Source organism: Aplidium turbinatum, chromosome 15, assembly GCF_918807975.1.
Source record: "Aplidium turbinatum chromosome 15, kaAplTurb1.1, whole genome shotgun sequence".
Lineage (NCBI taxonomy): Eukaryota > Metazoa > Chordata > Ascidiacea > Aplousobranchia > Polyclinidae > Aplidium > Aplidium turbinatum.
Genome location: NC_137486.1, coordinates 16563846 through 16588610, shown reverse-complemented (window position 1 = coordinate 16588610; position 24765 = coordinate 16563846). Strand labels below are relative to the sequence as shown.

Here is a 24765-nt window from a genome sequence, read left to right as displayed (position 1 = left end):
TGGGAATTTTGAAACCGCGTTCTCTGGACAATGCTTCACCCATTCAGAAGGTGCTAGTTCATTTCCCTATTTCAATTTTGTTTAATATTTGCATACCAGTTGAAAAGATAATTTGGACCCGGTAACAATGAGATCCACAAATTTAGACACTTATAAAAAAAAAACCACAACACCCAACGAACACGAGAGGGTTACTTCAAGTTTCGTGACCCTTGGAAAGGTTACTACGAGCTCCTAAAATCATCCCAAGCCGAATCAAAAAGTACCCCCTGGACCCACCTGACAACGCTACTAAAGATTTGGGTGTAGCCAACTATTTTAAAACCAATGAGCTACTAATGTCATCGCCAAGAAAGTAGGGTGCATTATTTGTATTAAATTCTTTACGTTCTGATTGCACTACTTTTGTTTTCGAAGAAAATTGAAACCACCATGATTCATTTGTTGTTGAAAATTCCTTTTTGAAAAGTCTAAACTTGTTTTTGCGTTCATTAAACTAATATTGTTGATGTAAACAGGATTTTGTTTTGGATATTTGCTATTCTTATCCCAAGATAGATTCATTTTCAATCACAACAGACTGCAACGATTTGATTGTAATCCTTCTAATAACTCTAGCAGATAAACACACTCGGTTTGGGAAAGAAACCACGACAAGATCAACAACGGTTGTTTTAATTCTTTGAATGAAGTTTGACCCCTCCAACACTTGCTCTCTTAAACCACACACTGTAAGTCTCACCAACCGAGCTTGCATCAGTAGTTCCAAACATCTACAAGTATGCGTCGCTCCCACCAATCAAATCCCAAGCCCGAAACTCCAATCAAAATAACGCCCCGGACAAATGATCAAAGAAAACTTAATGGAAGCCAAAAATACTACAAGTTTTTTCTTTTTTTTACATGATAAATGCCTTGTTTTGTTTGGTTTGGTGAGCTTATGGTTCAACAGTTCAGTTTTATTTTTGATCATCACTACAACAACAATATACGTCAAACGTAGCAGAGAAAATTGTGTTAAAACAAAATTACATTAAACTTATCATCATTTTACATGTCACTATTCAATGAAAAAATGACGACAAAAGTTCAACCAATTGAGAAAGCTTTGTGGTTGTTTTAAGTTCTGTTCCCACCAAACGAATGGTACTTGATGTTGTTCGTGAATTTGTTTAAAAGAATTTTTCTCACAGTCAGATGATCTCTTGGCAGAAATGAAGCAACCAGCCACACAAAATGTTATTCAACAGAAAAATTATAGCTATAATGCTCATTTGACGCAATTTGAATATTATATCCTAGTATTTTTTTTAACTTTTTGTATTCAAAGAATTTTGCTAGATTTCTGTCACGTCATGTGTTCTAAAATGTAATCTACCTCAATTGATCCACTACTTGACCTAACCAAACTGGTCCGATTGAAGAGATTTGATCGCAGTTTGCAGTGACGCAGAAATACTGAGAGTTTTTATGAAAATCATTTTTATTTGCATCGGGCAAATAAACCGATATCGACGATGACAGATTCCGCAAACTAAACTCTATATTTGAAACGAAGAATAAAAGCTTCAAGATTATCAAACGCCAGACAGACTTTTTTGTTGATGAAATTATGGCACCACATTTTTGGATCTCGGCAGTGCTGTGTTAAGGGGAGGGCCAAGGGGGGCCCGGCCCCCGGGCCCACCATCTCAGGGGGCCCACAAATAATATACTTTTGCGTTTCAGTAAAGTTTTTTTGAGCTGCTAAAGTTCGCTGCGTGTAGCCTACTTATCCATTAAAAAGATGATTTAGGTCTTATTAAACTAAAACATCTCAAATTTGGGCCGTTACTACACTGAAACATCTCTAAAAACACCATTACTGTCTTAACAGAAAGTTAAAATGCAATAACGTTAGTAACATGATCTGCAGAAATGTATTTAACATATAACAGGTGGGATGCCATCGAATATGTGAATTCAAGAAGGGCCCAATTGCCACAAAGTGTTTTTTCACAACCGTTTTAATTAGTTTGGTCATTTACTTTTGTGTTGAAACTTCGATAATGATTATATTCTTAAACATACTGGTAAGAAGCATATCATTTAGAAGATATTGAAAGAAATTGGAAAGCACAAATAGTGTAACAAAAAAAAAACTGGAGGGCCCTTTTGAATTCACACATTAAACTTATTTTCATTGAAAGAAATCGGAATGCACAAAAAGTGAAATGAAAAAAAAATGGAGTTGGGCCATTTGTGAATTAACATGGGCTATTCAATTTATTCTCATCAATAAAAGTGTTTTGTTTTAAAAAATTGTTCGGTGTAGCCAAAATAGCATTTTTGATAGTTTAATTACCGTATCATTTCATTTTTAACATTTATATACAATACCGTAATTATAAATATCCTTGACTAGTGATGGCACGAGCAGGAAAAACCTGTCCGCTGCCGCACTGCAATGTCTTCCCGTACACTGCAACGCAAAACATCTCAAAATGTCACACTGCCCCTACACCACCAAAAATAAGAGTGCACTTGCGCAGGGGCACATCAAATGCAAAGGAATCTATTAAATGAAAGCAGATTTCGGAAAAAAACTTAGGGTCTATTTAGGCAATTGAGTAGCTTGCAGCACTTTGATTGCTCATCTGAGTTGCCTTTCATTGAATGCTGGGTACTTTTAGCAGATACGTTCTTCTGTATTTACTTTTTTCTGAATATTAGCACATGAAATTGCTCTTATCTTCAAATACCTTATAGGCCTGGCATATCACATGTTAATCGGACACTTCACTATGTCAATCTCGGTGACCGGGCCTGCGTCAGTGATTCAAAGCCTCTACAAGTATGCGAAACTGCCAGGATCAAGCTCTTCAAGAAGCTTTCTCAGTCCGAGGATAAAGATTCAATCAAATCAAATCATTCTTATCACAAGTAACCTGTTTATTCTTGCCACTAACCTAGGCTACCATTCCTAAAAGCTTTAATTAACTTGAATGCCTGCATAAAGTAATGGAAGCTTTGCCTTGGAATGAAATAATGTTGAATAAAAATAATTGAACACCTGATCCCCAAAACGCTTTACAATGTTTTGTTTACAAATTACAATCACTACGTTTTTACCTTGGTTCACAGAACAAGTAGAGTTGCCAGATAAACCATAAAAATGGTGAAAAACAATAATGTTACCAGATGACCAAATCTGAATGAAACTTAATAATTTCTACAGTTTTGGTTTCATCCTCAGATTTCATCTGCGTGGTACCGCAGGGCAAAGTTCAAACAGTCAAAATTACGCGTGGTATGATGGTATTATCGCGTTGTGACCATACTCCATTGGCAGAATTTTTTGTATTAGAAATTGCTAACACTTTTTAGCTTTCAATCCGAGCAAAGGTGTAGCTAAGAAATGATAGACCTGTATTTGCGTTTACTTACACTTGTGTTGTTTTATAAACTGGTGAGAAAGTTTATTTAAGTGAACTACATTCCCACATAGGTGCAGTGAAAGAGTAGCCTACACAACACTATAGGTCTGCACAACAACACAACACACAACACTATGGGTTTAACACAGCACTGGATCTCGGCTGTGCTTTATTTCGAAATGCATATTTCTACACATCTAAGGAGCGACCACCATCGTCGATTTTGTATATATCTAATCTAACTTATTCGCCGGTCTAACAACCAGCGGTGTGTTCCTGTTCAAAATGCTATAAAGTTGCAGTAAAGAACCGCCATTGATTTCAAAGTAACCTTACCATAATATTATGACTCTTAGTTGTAAGTATTGCTGGATAGGGCTACAACAAAATCCACAAGAAGTTCTGTTGTAAAATTAACATCGCGGTCCGAAGTGTTCCAAGTCAAATTAAGCTTCAGCCAGGTCTACTGGCTATTCATTGGCAGGAACGGCCAAAAAATTATTAAAAGCCAGTGTGAAATAATTTCATACAACATGGAGAGAGTGAGCTGTTCCAGATTTTAAGCTGCAATGAACTTTTGTCTTGGTTTATCATTAATTCGAGATTTGTTCAATTTCGCTTCTTTGTTAGTTTGAAAACAAAAGTAAGCACAGGAAAGTGTCAGAGCGCACAGAATGTGGCAAAATTCAGGTTATGTGGCCTTGCTTGAGCGACGTTGTGATATTTTTGACCCTCAAAAAATTTTTCAAATCGAAGATACTTTTAAGATCATTAGAAGCGGTGAGAAATTTCAAGCAAAACACTTTGTCGTATTTTCGTTTTAGGCTATTTCAAATCAAGCTTTTTAAGGAAAATTTTCATTTATTTCAGTCAGAAAAAAATTGAAAATATGATCGTGACTGCTGCTAGTTTAGTCGAAATTTGGAATTTATACTGATAAGTACGGTATCAGCCAAAACAAAATTTTATTTTGTAAACTGATTGATTTTATCAAATCTCGTTTGCTATTGCTCTTCATAAATAAATTCAACCTAATCTTCTCAGAAACTTTATTTTGTAATTTAAGTAGCTCTCAAATGTAAATCTTTATTAGTTTCAAAAACTTCCATAGCACTGCAATAGATCAATTTACGATTTAGCGTAGCCTATAGGCCTACAGCTACATTTCATAGTCGATTTTGTTTGTATATTTTTGAATGTAAATGTGCTACAACTAAAGTGAAAATAAAGACAAGTTTCATTCTTTTACCACTGCAAAAAACAGGCCAAGCTTTGCTGTCCACTTTGTTTCATTTTAAATAATCTAGGCCTGCTCCGAAAGGTAAGAATTATATTGCAGCATAAAGTATAAAAATACCTCAAAATAAATCATAGTAAGCTAAGTATCGTATGTTCTTATAAAACAGGACAATTCAATATAAAAAAGATTAAAACGTCGAAAGGTTTATGGTTAAACAAAACGTAATATCAGATTATAGGCATCAAAGATTGTTCACGAACGACTTTATGGTTTGGATTAATTAAAATCTCTGTTCAATGTAAGCTCAAGCAATAAATTCAGGCTAACTCATTTGAAGTGGTTCAGGCCTGCTTGTAAAATGGGTGGGAGAACCCAAAATAAGGAAATTTGAAGTAGGTTAGTGGTGAAGGAGAAAAAATTGCAGGGGTGGCTACTCTGTCAGGGCATATCTCGCTGCGGCCTGCTATATATATTTTTTGGCCTGCTATAACCACTACACCTTTGTAACATGAGAGGCCAGCATAGAGAGTTACTACGTTTTCAAATGCTCCCCCCTGAATCCACTACTGGCCACGTAAAAGGTTCGATAGTCAACGTCAAGCAGTTTCGGCGTTTGAACGAGCATACGGTATTTCATTTTAAGACACTGCAGATCTAGCTATTGCTGATCGCTTCATCCTTGACAGTTTATATTGCTAGGCTGGAAGGACTTTTGGCGCCTTTCAGATTGCTTGACAGCGTTGGCTGGAGAAAAACAGTTTATCTGACTGCTAGCGCCATCTAGCGGAAACGATATCGAGAGCAATCATGACCATTTTAAAACAATTCCAGCAAAGCGTTTAAAGTTGTTTTCACCGTGAATGTCAGTTAAAGCTTCGTTAGCAACAATATAAAGTAGGATATTGCAAGAGATTTCAAGTACGCTTTGTTATGAGCTCAAAACAAAACCTACAAGATTTCAAAAGCGTTAAAATTCAAACCTTGCAGCTTTTTACCGTCTTCACGTACGGCTTTCTAAATCGAAGCATTGACAGTTTGAAACACCAGCTTATGGCGCCGTTTGTAAGCTATTCCATCTGCTAAGTGCCACTAAATGAAACAATAGCAAGAAAAATCTCAACTGCAATAAATGGTTTGTTCCACCTTTTAATTAAACGGTGAAATAGCCTGAATAACAATTTGCAAGTCGAAAAGAAATTAAAATATATGCAATAAACAAAAAATACATTTCAACCATGACGTTGACAGAAGTAATAATAAGACACGCAACTATTGTTTAGAAACAACACTAAAAGCAGTTTTACTACATAAAAAAGATGAATCCAGCTTGTCACATCTTGTTTGATGCAAAAAAAAAACAACAATGTAAATACAGCAGGTGGTAGACCCTGCTTAGAAACCAGACGTCAGAATGGATTTATTTCACAAAACCGTCCCAGCTAAAAAATCCACCCTTTTGCGTCAACTGACGTCTTCAGATGTTGAACTAATGTAAGAAGGCGGATTTTCTAGCTGAGATGACTCACTGTTAACAAGTTCACAGAAAAATAGTGTTTCCCTGTCACACGCACTTCAGCCATATGGAAATTGCCGATATGGTATCATTCGTGAGCTTCATCAGCTTAACACTTTGACAAGTTAAAACAACGTGTGAAAAATGTTCACGACTGTGGCGAGTCGGCTGCTGGAAGCTTATCTTTAAAGAATATTCAAATACTGAAAAAAATGAATTTAGGTCTTGACCGAAAATGTAGCAACACCCGAATGCCATTCATTAAAAGCAGCGCTTGAACCACAAGCTGAAATAAACGTCAGCTTTTCCAAACTGTGCGATGGTTGTGCAAAGTTGCACAAGTTTAAACAAGCTGAAGATGCATTTATTATTGCGAAATCAATTCTTTAATGAATTATAAAAAAATAAATTGTTGTACAACTGCCAGTATTCGATGAATGCGCATTGGTAGTATTATCACAAATAAGGAAAGATGTTTATGTAAAATCGACAACAACCTTTGTTCCGAGCAGTTGTTTCTTGTCCTAAAGGTAAGCACAAGATGACTTCATAACTTTTTGTCAGCTGAGTTTTATAATGGTTTTAACAATTTGTGGCAGCAGTTTCAGACCCAGACAACAAAATCCGTCAATTTTGCATTGATTCAACGTCTGCAGACGTTGAATTTATGCAAAAATGACGGATTTTGTTGTCTGGGAAGGCACTTGTGAAACACAGCAGCATAAGATAAAAAGTGCGATGCAAACATTGGAACAAAGCTTTAGTTTGAATAAACAAGATGCATGAAAATCATGAAAACAATCCAGTCAGCAAATCAGACCTTTCTTACATTGATTCGACGTCTGCAGACGTGAAATTAATGCAAAAAAGCATTTGCTGAGTGTAAAAGATAAAAACCTGTTAACTTAATGAACCAAGTTGACAGCCGCATAAACCAAATAGTGACATTTTGAAGGGTTATTCCACAGATGTTGTCAGTAATCTATTTTCTGTAATGGTTTCGCATAAACTAACATGATCAGCATTTTATCAGACCACGGACCATTCATGATCAGACTGATATCATACAAGCGTTTGTCTTTATCGATGTCACGAAAGTGTTTCAACCGGTTATAAACCCATTTCAAAACACTCCATATTTCTATATGTTTTTTTTTTATCTAAAAAGCAATTTTTAAAACAGGAAATGACACATTTTCTGGACCTAAATTCATGAAAGAAGAGTTTCCATAATTGTCCGGTGATTGTTATGCGATACTCAATTACTATATTTCAAAATAAACCTTGCATCATGTGAAGCGCATGCGCTACACCTCCTGCTCTAAATTAAATATTCTCAACACAAGATATACATCTGCAGAAAAAAGAAAAAAACGCAAAACGTATCGTTCACAAACGAAAGAAATATGACGAAATAACAACGTAATTCACAAGATTATTGATGAAAATTGTCACAAACTGAAGCTACCCAGCCAGTAAATCAATCATTGTTTACATTGATTCAACGTCTGCAGAAGTTGAATCAATGTAAAAATGACGGATTTTGCCGGTTGGGTAATTCTAACGTGGCAGGCAGTGACACCTGACACAATGTGTTAAGTTAACTCTCAGAATTTTGCCTATCGATTATGTTGTCTCGCTTAGAGGAAGAGAAGTTCAACTTTAACACGAGGAGGTTCTTCTTCAGTGCCAAGAACGTTCGTCCAAAGTACTTTAGTTTTTAGACATTTACACAAAGACTTAGCCAGAAAACATATTTTTTTAGATTGATTTAACGTCTGTAGAGGTTGAATTAATGTAAAACTGACTGATTTGCTGGCTGGGTAAACGTAGTAGGAAAAAGGATATAAATGAAATGCAGTAGTAAATTATATTATGTTGAAAAATTGCTTTTCTTTCTAAATTGCCTACTCGATAAGAACGCGTGATGTTCAAACGAAGAAATGAAAAGACCATTGAAAATATAGTTTTTCCAACGGGTGAAACCAGACTTTCGTAACTGTTTGAAATTTGATCAACAAAAAAGTTTCTAGCTTGTATTTGTATAAAGATTCAACAACACACTTAAAAGAAATGATTTCTACCAACATAATTCTGTTGCTTTAATAAAAATCAAAACCTAACCAACTGTTAAGTTTTTTTTACATTGATTCAACCTCTGCAATCGTTGAATCAATGTAACAAAGCACTGATTTGCTGGCTAAGTTGATAATGATGAATGACAAAAATCGCAGGATTGATTGCAAGGGGTGTAGAGGGGGTGCCTTAAGCAAAACACTTAACCCTGGACATCATCAATTGTTAAAAAATAATTTAATACGCGCTCAAACGTATTGTCTAGAACTTCAGATTGCAACCAAACAACGCAAAGTAGAATATTACAGTAGAGAGTGATGATATGATTAAGTTATCCAAGGGTTTGGATACATTGTGGTTGCTTGTGGGAGTACAGTCACTTCCGGTAAAGTAAGTTTACACAAGGGTCTCTGACCAGATCAATAGTTTTTTACGTCTGCAGACGTTAAGTATGTAAAAAAAACGATTGATTTGCTGTTTCGGTACATGGCGGTACCAAGCCATCAAATCAGCCTTTTATGCATCGATCACAAAGAAATCGCTTTCTGGCTTGGCACATGCTGCGGTCACAAGCCTAACAGGACAGCTAGCAAAAGTACTTTTTGCATCTCTTTAACGTCGCAAGTTTAAAAACGTTGCAAAAAAACTTTAAAAAAAAAACGGAAACTTTTGGTGACCAGAATGAAACTTAAATGCGATCAAAGTGTCTGACCAAATAAAAAAAATCCAATCACAGTTTTACAAGACGGAAATTCGAGTACTGATCAAAATGTAACATTTTGCAAATGGGGAAACACGCCTCCAAAGAAAATCGGGTGCTTCAAAAAGAAAAAAAAATAAACATTTCTGGCATCGTCACTTTGAAGAATGGAATCCATAAGCTTCTGTGGTGCACGACGCAGTTTGCTACATCCCAATGGGCATCGATTTCGTACAAAAAAAGAAGATAATTTTAAATTGGACTTGGTCTTCAAAATGCCACTATACTTTCGGGAAAGTTTATCCCCTCTCAAACTAAAACAACCTAACATTGGAAATTTACAACGAAAAAAACATTTTCTTTCTTAAGTAGACTCGTTCAATATTCAACACATGGGCTCTATCCAAGGGGGGGGGGGGGGGTGATCACCCCCACTGATTGAAGTGGGGGGTGAGCAATGCAAAATTACCCCCCCCCCACTCATTTGGCTTTGAAAAGGTTTTGTGATATTTTACTGTATTGAAGGAATTTTGAAAAAAAAAATATCTCGGCTGTTATCACTTCTTTGATTTGGTAACCCTGAACTACGAGACAGGCGTATACACTGTGGAGTTTTAACTTTAGGTAAATGCTTACCCAAAAATGCCATTTCCGATCGAAACATACTTTGTGAAACCATTTGGAGACCCTGTGTACGTTGATGATCAATGGAGCTGATGCTGCAATGGGGGGTCTGGGGGGCATAGCCCCCCATAAGTTGAAATAACTATGATGGTTTTAACCCACTGTCCAAAAATCACCCCCCGAATTCTAAAAGTGGATAGAGCCCCTGTTTCAACATGAATCAATGTTTGTAAAGGAATTTGGCAAAGCAAAAACTACTTTGGTCTAAATTACGTGACACAAGATCTCAGTGCTAATACTGAGCCCCAGCCTGTTGTGTCATCTGCGTATGACAAGGGGGATTTGTTGGAGCTTTGGTCAATCTCGCCAGTGGACAGAATCAACAACGAGTTCAATTAGACATTGTTTACCCCATTGCGTTGCGAAGGCGAAGAGTAATTGGACAAAATGTCTGACATCGGTGTACAAAGGTGTGTGGTGAAGGCAGGACGACAAGCGCCCGAAAAAAAATGTTACAAAACGTAAGGATGTCCAACAAAGAAACTGCAGTTATTTAGATTGAACAACATTCAATACACGCAACTGTACGTCGTGATTGCGTTCAAAAACGTTTCTCGCTTGTTGAAGATACCCAGACAGAAAAATCCATCATTTTTACATTGATTCAACGTCTGCAGACGTTGAATCAATGTAAAAGTGACGGATTTTGCTGTCTGAGAAAGCTTCTTGCTCGACGCTGCATCCCAAGATCGATCTCTGGTCGTGAGATTCAAACTGAATTGGAGCACAATCGGTCTGGTATCTCATGGAACCGTCACACCACTGTCCCGTTCTCGGAAGATTGTTTTTGTGAAAGGGGGCTGGACGGGAGATTGCTGACTTCATGGTCCTGAAACACACGGTTCAATCATCATCACTGATTCCAGAAGAAGTTTCTTATTTCATCTTAAGAATTAGAAAACACTAAAAAACAACTTTCCCTTTTGGATATGTTGCGTCATCTTCCAACGAGCCTATCTTATGTTGCGTCAACGCATTCAGCGTCTCCATTCAGCGGCATCTAATAGATGGAATAATTCCTCGGTAACAAAACTTCAACAATCGGGAACTTCACTCTGTCAATCTCGGTGACCGGCCTGCGTCAGTGATTTAAAGCCTCTACAGTCTACAAGTATGCGAAACTGCCAGGATTTAGCTCTCATAGAAGCTTTCCCAGTCTGAGGATAAAGATTCAATCAATCAATCAATCTTGTAAGTCCAAAATTTAAGGGGTAATGTCTTTATAAACCCTCGAGGTAGTGGCGGGACGCGAAAATTTTTTTCCCACCAGATTTCTGTCTCATTTACATATTTTGGTAAAAGTTTGTATTAAAACCCTGTGAATGCAACTTTTTCTCGTTGGCACGGTTGGTTCAGTGGTTTCATCCTCAGCCTACTGATCGGGAGAACAGGGGTTCGACGCCCGTCGTAGTCAAACTTTTTTTTTCTTTAAATTAATTTTTGCGGTGCACAAGAGCTTTTCAAAAAAGTAGGGTTAGGGAAAGCTTATATTTTATTATCATTGCACAATTTCATTGGCAAATAGTTATTTCGCAATCTGAATCAACCAATCTCTCAAAACACTTTCGGAAAATCTTACTTTTAGAGTGACTAGAATCAATGAGACAAAAATCTCGTGGGAAAAAAAATTTCGCTGGCGGGACACACACCGCTAACAACTCATCTTTGGTTGTGTTTGTCGATGTATCTAGCCTGACAAGTTACTTTCGAGACACAAAATAATTGATCACGCTCATCTGGTACTATAAAAATTTTGTGACCCAGTGCTCTTGTATAAAATCAAGACAAATATGTTTTCGCGCAAGCAGTTAAAAAAAATTCACGGGCAATATTTCTGACCACTTACAACAGTAGGTCTTTTCCATAACTGCATGTAGCCGTCCTGGCAAGTTGTGACAATGCAATCCCGCTTGAAATGCAGGCAGGTCATCCGACCCGTGCATACTTTCTTACATACGATTGGCTCCAACATGGCCGTCCCTTTCAAGATAGGACACAAAGTGGTGCCGAATGTCTTCACAGGCTGCTAAAAAAATGTTTTTAATTTTGGTCAGCTGCATGGTAACGCACAGTATACGTAGTAGGCTACACCATGGTTACCTAAATATACGGCCTGATTTGTCACATTTTGTAGAAATTTCAAGATTTTGCTAACTTTGGGCGAATGTTTAAATAAATTTTTTTAAAAAATTTATTTTTACGCTTTCTTTACTGTTTTCCCCAGATGACACAATAGGTTTAACTTTTGACATCCTCACAAACATGTTAAAAAACAAAAAAATTTGATTTCGAAGATGTTAATTTTTAATTTTAGGAGACAGGAAAAAGTAAAAGAATCTCAGAAAATGTCACTCAAACACTAGCAGTAGCTGTAATCAAAATCTGCAACATGTGACAAATCAGGCCAGATCTCCAGATGGCCATGGCTACACTAAAAATACAACAAGATCTTTTTGGCAGTGTTACTTACCAAATTCGAGATTACACGATCCCGCAAAGTACATACTACAGTGCTCATCAGCAAAACTATATGTTCAGCAGACTGCTTCAATCAAGTGCAAGACCACCATAGCACCTCTTATGGCTGTGGTGCTGACTGTCATTGGGCGAAACAAGCGGCTAGATTTGGTCACTATCGCTGCATCATGACCGCATAGTGCCCGGCAACGTTTCGGGGCAGTAGAGGTGTACCATACTTGTGCCAGCCAAACGGGACAAAACCGGTCAAGCTATGTTATTAGCTGTACTAAAAGAAGTGGTGTAGCAAGTTTAGCATCCGGACAAACAGAAGTAAAAAAAAACAAGATACATTTATGATGCAAAAATTTCCAGTTTTTATGATTCACATGGCACGGAAGGGGCCAACTGGCAGCTAGAGTCCGGATGAAAAACGCCAATATTTCAGATAAACTGAAAGAGCTGTTTTCTTTAAATTTAATCTTTGCCTCTGCCAACTATAGGGTGATATCAAACTACTTTCAATGATTACTTGATTGACAGCAAATAGACTACCCGTTATAATCTGCAAAGTACGGTAATTCCCGATCAGTAAATCAGCCTTTACATTGAAGTACCAAATACAAGAAACAAAAGTGATTTATGGCTGAATTGTCACAATTTGTGAACATAAAGATTCTCAAAATGGACGAGTGGTTCTCAAAGTGGACGATTTTAAAATGGATGGGAAAAAAAAATTGAAAGGAGGCGATTGGTGGACAAAAATATTAAACAACTAACTAAGTGTATTCGATGCTACGTTCGCTGCCCATGCATTACTTTACTAAGATTATGCCAAATCTTTTAAACCTTTGTGAAAGCTACCAAACACACGCATCACATTGAACTGCAAATCATGCAATCTTATACTGATTTCGTGGAATAATCATGACATTTTTCAAAGGGGCGAAAATAGTTTTTTTAGTGATAAGGGGGGCGATGGAGCAAAAAATTGTGAGAACCAATGAGACTGAGTCAATCTGAGTCGTACCTTCGCTGCTTGTTGCTTTTTATGAAACGCGGTTTTTGACGACGAACTATTGCTGTGGTTCAGTGTGCTTCTCCAGCCAAAATGGGGTAAACTTAGGTTTCGTTTGTGTTCCTTCAAACCTTTTCGGGGGTGGTCGTGCGAACCGGTTGTGGAAAATTTCCGAATAGCAGATAAACTGTTCGAAATATTGTTTGTTTTCGAAGAATGTTTGAGATCTTTCGTTGAGTTGATGGTAGTGTTCAGAGAATGGCCCATGCTACTAGACCGCGAATTGGCTACTAACGAATTCAACGAATCGCCGGATTTTTTATCGTACATGCAATACGGAAGAGGCCTATCGCTGTTGTGCTCAGTTGTTGATAAGCTGAAGTCACCATTGACGTGGGCGGATGAATTTTCAATAATGACGTCACTGCTGTCATTGCCAGCTAGTGGGTCTGTGCTTTTCGTTGCGGAAGACTTTAGTCTTTCAGAAAAATAGAAAATGTTTTCATCGATCTCCCAAAGGCAGATTTGCGCGTCTTGGCCAACAGAGCCGAACCTATAACATAGCGACGGTGCGCCACCGTCCAAACCAATGTTCAATCGAGACAATCTCGATACGTTGCTGTAAGTCCGTAGACGACGGATCGCGCTGGTTGGAGAAGGAAACGGTTTCTCTACGTCGCAATCCGACTGCGATTTATAGTCTTTTGGGCTGTCGCCGCTCTCTTTTGAGCTGGACTTGGTCTTTCTCGTGTCGCCTCCAGCTTCAAGTGAAAATTCTGTGGAGTTGCTGCGCGATGACAAAAAGTCACCTGACGTATGGGTGGAAATGATGTCACTGACACTGGGCAAGCCATAAAATTCTTTCATGTCATCATCGGATGGTATAGTGCAGCAAAATGGATCAAACGAGACGCTGCTAATCCACGATCTGTGCCCGTTTCCTCTGGCTACCACACACTGTTGGCAAAAAGACCACACGGTGATGAGGTCATCTTCACCGCCTGTTGCAATGAACCTTCCGTCAGGGCTCCAAGAGCAAGTCAACAATCCTCCAAAGTAGCTTTTCATGTAGCCGTATAGCTCAAAGGTGTTGTGATCTATAACGCGTAGATAACCGTTCTGAAAATTGCAAAAAATTGTAATCAACAGACAGTTGTAACAAATAAACCACACTATAAACGTCTTGGAGGAGATACTTCATAAGTTGCACTTGAACGCTAAAATGGTATTTGGTTACAACTTGTTTAGTGTATGTAAGAACATCATGCAGTTTAGAGAACAGAATTGGCTATCACATTCCGAATTAACTCAAACATTTTATTTTGGTGGAAGCCTAACTAAGTCTATTTAAGAAGTCTAACTTCAATCTTCAAACTTTTTTTATCGTCGTCGCGAAGAAGATCAATACCTGAGTGACCACAGCCACGAATCTTGAACATGGGGAAAATTCGAAGGCATGCACACCGGATCCGTCCGTCGACATGACCCACTTGTAAATCGGGTTTTGAGATACCCCAGCCGAACTGGTGCTGTTTGACAATGACGCAGAAGATTGCTTCGTCTTTACGGTTAGGATTGAGTACCCGTCTCCAGTTTTGTGCGGCTGAAATATTAGGCAATTAAATGTTTTAAATTTTTCTGACTTCACTATAAAGTATAAACAGATGACAGACCAGCATTTCTTAACTATTGTTAACAGCAGAACGACTGCAGTGCATGTTGATTCATAACATTTGGCTATACTACCATGTATTTAAGATTGAAGCCATTTCGAGCAGGATCGACCAACACTCGTGTCAGCGGAAAAAACCTCCGTAAAACGAAAAACACCACTCATTGAAAAGTCTTCCCTTAGTTACTATTTTACATCGTTTCATATCCGTATATTAACGTTAAACGATGTAAAAATTACAGCTTTTGATGACTGCGTATGACGAGGGTGTGACATGAAGCCAGGGTTAACATAGTGTCGTCATAGCACAATTAGCACATGACTATGGAAATGTGTTCCAAAAGCTTGTGCAAACCGCTACTAACATAGCGAACTCACAGCATCGGGTTAAAACAGGTCGTTTGTATCTACACTTCTGAAGTACCATATCGTAGTTCAACATTAACTTTAGATGCTTCATTACCTGAGGATTGTACACGGGAGTGTAGTTGGAACAGGGCGATGTGATGTCGTATGTGTACATGAAGCCGCTTATGTGAGCTGATAGAAGCAAGTTTTCATTTCCCGGATACCACTTCACACATGTGACCTTGGACTTTTCAACCAATCTCTGAAATAGTTTCAATGCTTAGTTTTAAATTTCAACATTGAAAAGCTGATTATCTTATTATTAGTATGATAGAGAATCTATACTTAATATAAACCAACCAACATTTGTCTATAAAATATATATTAAAAGGGTCTGCTACTATTCGGTGAGTTCGATTCGGTGAGTCCAATTCGGTGAGTTCCTAACCTCTAACCCTAACCCCAAATCCCTAACCCTAAAACGGCAATGATAATTAGGCTACAGTACCCGATAATTTAAAAAAAAAATTGAAAAAATCCCCCGTTAAGGGATCGGACTCACCGAATCAGACTCACCGAATCGGACTCACCGAATCGGACTCACCGAAACGGGCCATTCCGATATTAAAACGTAGGTAAGTAAATTGTGAAAGTCGTAGCCATGATAGGCATGGTACATGGTTACTAAAAATTGAGCCTTCAAGCTTACAGTTTGCCTATCCTACATAACCGCAATAAAGGTTTCTGAAAACTTTCTTTAAGCGCGAAAGACTTTAAAAATCGATTGCTTTTTGAACAAAAATCAGTTCTGATCACATCTTGCCCTTTTTCTGGAAAGAACGAGGCCTCAATACTAAATAGCTTTTCTGGCGAGCAAAACATGGAGGAACTTAAAAGTTAGTCAGTAAAAACAACGTTAATACAAGATCATTTTTGATTATTAAAAATAAACGATGCCTGCCAAAAGATGAATTAACATGTTATCTCAACCAGGAGATCAGTCTTTTTTCCTTTTTTTTGCTGACGTCGAATCTAGTCGTTAGAACGAAAAACAAGTGAGGCGTTAAGCTAATCTACCACAAGCTGTTAGAAGTGATAACCAGTTCATTTCCAATGCTTTGTCAAATCAGCACAGCTACATTATCATCAGCTAGAATAGGCAATATCTAACAACTCGATGTGCTCAAGGCCACAGCAAACATATTGAAGAGAATGGGCGCACAAAATCAAAAATACTACACTGGTAGACTTTACAACCACAAATGATCTGCTGTTGATAGTGTGAAGCGTTTGCATTTTTCTTTTATAGGAAATTTCATATCAAATAATTAGGTAGTTAAACCAACAAAAGTGTATTTTCAGTGAAGAGCTGCACCTGGGTCAGAAAAATAATAATCAACTACAACTGAAAAAACTCAGAAAAAAAAAACAAAGACAGCAATTACAATCACTTTAATAATTGTGGATCATCTGTGTATGATACAACCAAGTTACCTTGATAAAGTTTCCAAAACTCACTCACATACGTGAAAAAGACAGATTAATATAAAATATTACATGTTCATTGTGCAGGACATGAAAAAATTTACAAAAGAAAGTTTTGAAAGCAATTTAGTTATGTAAATTGTAAATAGGTCATTCAAAATGTACATTTTTGTAGCAATGTTTAATGTAAATTGTAAATCTTTAGTAACGTTGTTAAAATTTGTGAGTGTTTAAAAATAAACAAGTGAAATACGTAAAGGTAGTTGGCTATATATGTTTCTGGTACAACGAGACGAAATTTCTACCAAAGCTCTTTCATTCAAATAATCCTGGTCCAACTCTAACCTTTAGTACACTGCAAATGATCTTCAAAACAAAAGCAACCCCTCATGATGAATCGTTTACACAAAACCACCATAAATGTAAAACAGCCATGACAAATGTACAGTATTTTTAGATCATAGGATAGGATTATAAAAATAAATTAGTCAGTGGCTAACCGATGGGTGCTCTGATTGTAGCGACAACACGAAAGAAGAAATCAAGTGTTATGTTACAATTTTTTAGACAGAATGACCCATTGGCACACCATGAGCTTATTGCAGGTCATACCTCTTCATTGATAATTTGTAAACTTTCTTTTGTCCTGACGTCGATTATTTGAACTTGGCCGGCAACAAACCCCACAGCAATCTTGACACTTTCATTGGACACTGTAAACTGATTGATGTCATGACAAGATGGGGATGCCCCTTTGTAGTTTCTCTTGTCCAAAAAAACCAATGGCTTTGACTAAAAAAAGGTGATGTCTGTTAAGCATGTTGAAAAAATGGTGATCAATATATGAGTTTGCAAACAAAAAATGCAATCATGTGAAACAGTGAGCAAATGATTGGCGGGTGGTGTTTAGACTTATTTTTGTCGGAAATTTTTGCATTGACTTATGCGAAGTTACAGCACAAAATAAGGCTTCACTATTTGTATGTTATTGGGTAATGTAAACACCTCACGGAATAATAAGCAAGATTGCGGCACAATTTGAAGATTGCATTTAATGCACATGCCTGTCAAACACTGTGCAATTGAAGTAATTTAGGCTATTCAGTAAAAATGTTTTTTCTTGACTATTATCTCTCTAGGTAACCATACTATATTCACTTATGATACACCAACAAGTGGTGGTGTCCCCAGATTTAGTTCCACGTTTGTCTCGAATAGGTGAGTCTGACCTGTTATCATTGAGAAAAGTTAATAAAATTCTTAAAATAAACTAATTTTAATTCGTCAAAAATTAAGACAAAAATTACCTGTTTGAAAGCCCCATAACTAAAATAAAACAATTCCTTTCCAACAGTGAAGCAAATACATTCTTCTTCATCATCGCCATCAGAAACTTTCACAAATGATGTTTTGACTTCAGTTGCCTTTAGAACCTGTGCCTAGGTATATTTTACATTGTGCCATTGTATGTTAAAGAGACCTTACATAAGCTATATGACATAGAAAAGGTATCACTAAAGCACACAAAACCCAGAAATAATCAGAACAACGCTAAAGATGTTAGGCTGTTGGTGAATGGCTATAGCATACAATACATGTAACTGTGTTCACAGCTCCTGTAACATTTAAACATAAGACGAGGGAGTCTCAGAATTAACTAAAAAATTATCAATTTTAAACTTTGATCAAGGGCGCAGTTTCAATAATTCACTCAATTGCTATTTCAGTGTAATGCAAGTCGGACGTCAGTTTTCAGATGCTTGAATGACAATGGATGGTTTTATAGTTTGAAATGTAACGTATGGTTGCTAGATTTTGTCCGCTTGTTATACTGTAGTTTAACAAAGCAATCTGTCAATCAAAATTGTAAGCTAACCCAGACACTAGACAGCACATCAATGTAAAAAGCAGTTGTTGTGCTGTCTGGGAAGTTATCTGTTTCATTAGGTGGACTTGGTAGTAAGATTTGTTTTTTCTTTTTCAACGTCAGTACATTAGTACAATCATGCAATATCAGTAAACAAAAATAACATTGTTGGAATGAAATGTTTTTGTCACTGGTTGCTACATAGTTTCAAGAGACCAGTAACTAAAAATTATCAACATCAATAAGCACTGTGTCTGAAACAGTAAAACACACACAAAAATAACATTCTACACTGACAAGTTCATACCTGGGCAACAAACGGAGTTCTTTTCAAATAAAAGGTTTCTGCCAAAGGTAATTGCTTATAAACCCCCTCACGAGCAGCAAACTTTACTTTTACCGCATCATTCTTTGCTCCTCCTTCGTATGCCATTTTTTAACCAACAAATACCAAAAACAAAAAACATTGCTAGCACATGGCTAACATTAACAAGGTTTTGCTTTTTGTAAAGTTAAACTAATACTAAAGCTTAAAAAAATAACAACATTCAATCAGATATGAGCAGCAGTGTAGCATGTGATGCTAATATGACATGGGTATGTCCAATTTATCCATTGTCCATAAACATATCATTTAAATCCTCAATTTAGCAAATATATGGTGCAGTTGGTGCACAGGCATAGTGACATAAAAGATCGTGTGTATTATAATTGAATTATTTGTTGTATTGTCAATGTAATGTTAACTGCATTGAAAACCCATTTCTAATTGTCTATCAGAGGTTCAAACAAAAATACATGAGGCATTGCAGATAAACGGATGGGTGATTCCATTTCAAACACCCCTTTTTTAGATAGATGCAATTTTTTAGATATTTTCATTGGGGCCGAGATAGAGCACTTTAAATTTTTGGCTACTAGTAAAATTTTAAGAAGTGAACACTGAACAACCGAACATAGCTATTTTTCATTTTGCAGCTTCATTTTTTAGCAGTAACTCTTTACCTTGAATGATTATCACAATGAAAACATGCATTTTACCAATTTAGGACCAAGGAAAAATAATTTTGCACTTTAAATTATTTTAAGATAAATAATTTGAATAGTAAGTTAGGTTTAACGTTTTTCTTATTTTATTTTTAATCAGATAACTTTTGGGGAATATTTCAGAGCGTTGAGAAAAAGGAGCAAGATTTTTTTTTCTTGAAACAAAGCAATTGAAGTATAATACTTTGACCAAATTTGGGTGATGCAAGTTTTGCATAAACTAAAATATTCAACTTAGAAAATATGTATACCAGTAATTCAACTGAAATTGTTACGAAGAAATGGCTGTAAAGTTAAAACATAGCACTTACAACACATCAAATGCTCTTTGAACATCTGTTGCATGTGTATTTGAGGGAAGTATATCCCTATTGCCTTTGTTTTAATGCTCTATTCTATTTATTAGTCTTAAACTAGAATAAAACAATGACAAACTCAGTTAACTTATATGCACCATAAACATTGTAAGAGGTGTCAATACAAACAACACAAACCACTATGTCAACTTATAAGGTTGGCTGCCCCAATAGCAGTTTTTAAAGCGGTTTTTAAGCTACTTTTTTGATTGGGTAATCAAGAATCAGTTTGCACAGCACACAAGTACGGGTCTGCTACTATTCGACGAGAGCCCTTTTCGGCGAGTTTCCTATTCGGCAATTTTTCGAATTTTTTTTAAAAATTATTGGGTACCGTAGCCTAATTATCATTGCCGCTTTTACATCGTTTTAACGTCGCTAAACGTTCAAATAACCCCCTAACCTTTAGCCCCCTAACTCTTAACCCCCTGACTCTTAACCCCCTAACTTTTAACCTCCTAACCCTTAACCTCCTAACCCTTAACCTCCTAACACTTAAACCCCTAACTCTTAACCTCCTAACCCCTAAACACCCTAACTCAAACCCCTAACCCTAAAACGGCAATGATAATTAGGCTATGGTACTCAATTAACAAAAAAAATTAAAAAAATTGCCGAATAGGGCACTCGCCGAATTGGACTCGCCGAAACAGGCCATTCCGCACAAGTACGCCTATCTACACAAGCTCATTGAAGGTTTGTTCAATTTTCTTCAAATCTTCTTTTTTGATTACATACTCCAACTCATAGTTGCATCCAGATATTATTACAGGGCTAGGAGGTGAAACAACAAATAAAATATGCTCATAAGAAGGAACACAGCAAAAATCGGGTCCACGTCTTTTAGGCGCAGACAGTTAGGCGTCGGTCAAATAGGCGCGCACAGCCGCACACTGTGGCGTCTGGATATTTAGGTGCAAAGCACTGTGGGGCCCATTCATTAGCACAAAATAGCACAAAGCCGAAATCGTTGATCGCAGTTTTCGCAAACAAACAAACTGAAAAGATTGAGAGAAAAAAATAGAACAAAGCCGAAGTCGCTGATCGGAGTTTCCGTTTTTTCGCAAACATTTTAAAATTTCTGGCAATGATCCTAAGAGTTTGCCGAAGTCCTGATCGCAGTTTCAGCAAACATTTTAAAAGGGTGACGGTTAGGAAAAGATCGGGAAGAAAAAAAATTAAAAATAGCCGAAGTCGCTGATCGACAAACAAACTGAAAAGATCGAGAGAAAAAAATAGAACAAAGCCGAAGTCGCAGTTTCAGTTTTTCCGCAGTTTCCGCAAACATTTTAAAATTTCCGGTAATGATCCTAAGACTCTAAGAGTTTGCCGAAGTCGCTGATCGCAGTTTCCGCAAACATTTTAAAAGGGGTTAGGGTTAGAAAACAATCGAGAAAAAAAATTAAAAAAAGCCGAAGTCGCTTATCGAAGTTTCCGCAAACAAACAAAGTGAAAAGATCGAGAGAAAAAATAGAACCTTTTTTCGCAGTTTCTGCAAACATTTTAAAAGGGTTAGGGTTGATCGGAGTTTCTGCAAACATTTTAAAATTTCCGGTAATGATCCTGAGAGTTTTTGTTTGTTTGCGGAAACTGCAATCAGCAACTTCGGCTTTTTTTAATTTTTTCTCTATCTTTTCAGGGTACGAACTAGGTTGCATCCTTTTATATCAGCATGTAACAAATTGATGCTGTGTAGATTATGGAATGTGTACCAATGGAAATAATCATGTGTTTTGTACTGCTCATGTTTTTAAACTTTAGAATATTTCCCAAAATTTCATCGCATTTTTGAATTTTGTTATACCATAAGTCTTTTTTATTCATGCTTGTTTTTAAGACTTGATTTTTCATGCACGCTTTCTCCGTTTTCAGGTCTTTATAAATATTAAACAAAAACATCTGTATTAACAACATGAATGCTTATCAGTATGCCAAATACAGCAGAGACACATTTTGACAGTGCCACACTGATGGACCTCCTTGAATAAAAATAGATTTCAGCAGCACCCCCCCAAAAATTAGAGGCTGGATCCATCCCTGAAAGTGAACACAGGTTGCAGCCAGATGGAACCTTACTTAATCTGTTATCTTTCGCAATTACTTCTACTCGGGATGGATTAGTCGTGTGGCGAGTACGCATGAGACAATGCTCTACTACATGAATACATTTCTATAGGGCGTATGAACCCCGGCTACAAGTTGCAAGCATAATGGTGCGACTTTACTCGTTATTAAACCTAGTTCGGAGTTTTAATGGAAAATTAAGTTACTCTTCACTCAAGCCTACCAGCGGCTTGAATATATTTTTTACTGATGTTTAGTGTAGTTATTATTTGACTCACTAAAAATGAACTCAGTCATGTTCGGAAACTTGAAAAATTTATTGATAAAGCTTTCGCTGACCAAACCTTGACTAACAACAAATAAATGCCAAACACACGCATTAAAATACAATATATTTTTCTGTTCAATACAACATTTTGTGTGAAAAGCATTGCCCTACCTGCCAAGTGCCAAGCTGATACAATCTGCAGACTTTACTAGGAATAGCACCTAAATGAACGAGCGCCACAGTGCTCTGCACCTAAATATCCAGACGCCACAGTGTGCGCACCTATTTGACCGGCTAACTGTCTGCGCCTAAAAGACTTGCTCCCCAAAAATCATCCCCCGGCCAATAGAAATATTGAGATGGTTTATGAGGTGCCACAAACTTGATGTTGACATCTCCTTCGTCCCTAAAAAATTCTTGCACCATGCCAATCCACCAATATAAATAGTATGTGCAATGTGCATGTATCATAGTCACAAACTTTAAAAAAAGAGGGGCAGTAGTATCAAAAAATTTGTGTATTCTAGTAAACTCTTTATCATCACTAACCCCTATTAATACAATATTTATAATTGTGAGAAGATTTTGGTTCAAAACAATGAAAAGATCGTGTGCCATGTACAATTGTACATTGGAGCCTTGAACAGTTGAACACACCTTTCAGAAAGATTGTGTCGAATTTCTTCAAGTTCATTGCTTTGAATGTCAAAAAAATGTATATATGCCTTTTATGTGCTCTTTACAGAATTTCATTAAAGCATTAAAATCGAGAATTTGGTTTGTGTAAGTAAAGTCTTTGAAGACTTGCTCTAGCAGCCAATCGTTTCACTGCGCACTCTATTCTATCACAAGGAGACTTACCATGACTGGTGGCAAAAAAATTCCACGAGCAATCCATTTCAAAATCAGTTTGATGATAACAGAGGTTAGCAGGTTTTTGTAGTTTTTGTACTGAGCTGCATATCGATTAAAAAAACTATTCAATTTTCTTTATTTTTTTGTTTAATTGAAGGCGTACAAAAGTTGTAATTTGTTGAAACCTTTTGTAGACAAATGCTGTATCATGGCACAAATCATTTTCAGAATTCTTACAATAAAATGCCACTGGATCTATTGAGCATTGACTCTGATTCTAGTGGAATGATTACACTTCATCTTGAACAACAAACTTGTGATTTTCAGCAAAATCCAAAATAGCAATATATACAGCTTTCAAAGTTTATTGTTTGTTTGCGTTCTGACAGATACTTAGCTTGGCACTAAGCTATGAAAGAGTGTGCTGTAAGCCTGTCCAGTGTCCACTACTTGTATTAGAAGGTCTATGAAAAACGATGAAGAAGAAACTAAGATTTTTAGAGTTGATTGATCAGTGGACTGCCATTGTGTATAAACAATGTAATTCTCAGATTCACCTGCTAGCTTTTCTGTTAAAAATTGGCGTAAAACTTCTCTTCCAGGACAACTTTTACATCTATGCACTATGCAGTGTATGCACCATGCACATCTTATTTTCTGTGTTACATACAATCAGAACATACAGACTGAGTGTGTACCACTACGTGAGACGATAATACACCATTTAGCGTACAAGTCACAAAATTTTGAAAAACTGATTTTTATTTCAGAAAGTTTCTCTTGAAATGCAAAATACAGTTCCTTCCAGTTGCAAAGAAGTAATCGTTTTTGCTTATACACTTTTGTTTCCAACACTGACACAATCACTTTGCATGGCATAACTCTACTGTACTCTTCGTTCTCATAAAATGTAGCAGCAGTTTTAAGTGTTGATTGGGGTGGGGTAGTTTGCTTACTGCTTTTGTATATATATGTTGCTAATACTGTATTCCCTTGATGGACTTTAAGTCTGTCACTTCTGACTGATTGTCTCACTAAATATTCTAACACTTCAAAGAATTTTGCAGCTTTTTGAGCTGGAAACGGCCACATTTGGATGTCTATGACCTTTGACATTTTAAAGTGACAATATGAACGATGTTGTTTTTTCAATATTTGGCAGAAGTACTATCACCTGTAAAAAAATTGGGTTCTTACCTAATTTACTTAAGCAGTAATAGGACCTCAAACATGGCCAAAAATAAAAAAAATTGTGCCCTCTGGGCAGACCCCCCCCAAACTAAATGCTTTATAACTCTCGTGTTTCTCAATAAATTTCACTCAAATTTTGCAGGTGTTCATCATATAAGATAGTGAAAAGGTGTGTAAAATTTAAGAAAAATTGAAGAGGTTGAATTTCTTGACTGTGTGAATTGACACGGAATGGCCCAATGGTAAATTTTCAAGTGGCTGGTGGCAGATCAAGCTCTCGTCAGATTACATTCTAATTTTGCACAATTAGTTTTAGTAGTAATTGGCAAGTTTTCCAACCCCAAGCTAATAAAAATTTTATAAAAAGGTTTTTTCACTCCACCCTAATGTACAGATGCAGCTATCCTTGTTGATAGTTTTTGATGCAAAATAGAAATGCAGCTGTGAGTAGCAAAACAAAATAAAGTATCGACCTAGCTGTAGCTACTGTAGGCTACAGCCGCTACGC

At 36.9% G+C, this 24765-nt stretch overlaps 1 protein-coding gene across 1 annotated transcript; it reads right to left on the bottom strand.

The window, feature by feature from the left end:
• Positions 1-9606: 9606 nt before the first annotated feature.
• LOC145784341 (WD repeat-containing protein 20-like) lies at positions 9607-18909 on the bottom strand. Its single transcript, XM_082596141.1, has 8 exons — positions 18784-18909; positions 17917-18048; positions 17222-17401; positions 15240-15386; positions 14513-14707; positions 13117-14223; positions 11476-11655; positions 9607-10458 (listed from the first exon to the last, which is right to left on the bottom strand). Exons 1-8 carry the CDS (start codon positions 18907-18909, stop codon positions 10384-10386), a joined length of 2142 nt encoding a protein of 713 aa, XP_082452267.1. The 3' UTR covers positions 9607-10383.
• Positions 18910-24765: the final 5856 nt, after the last annotated feature.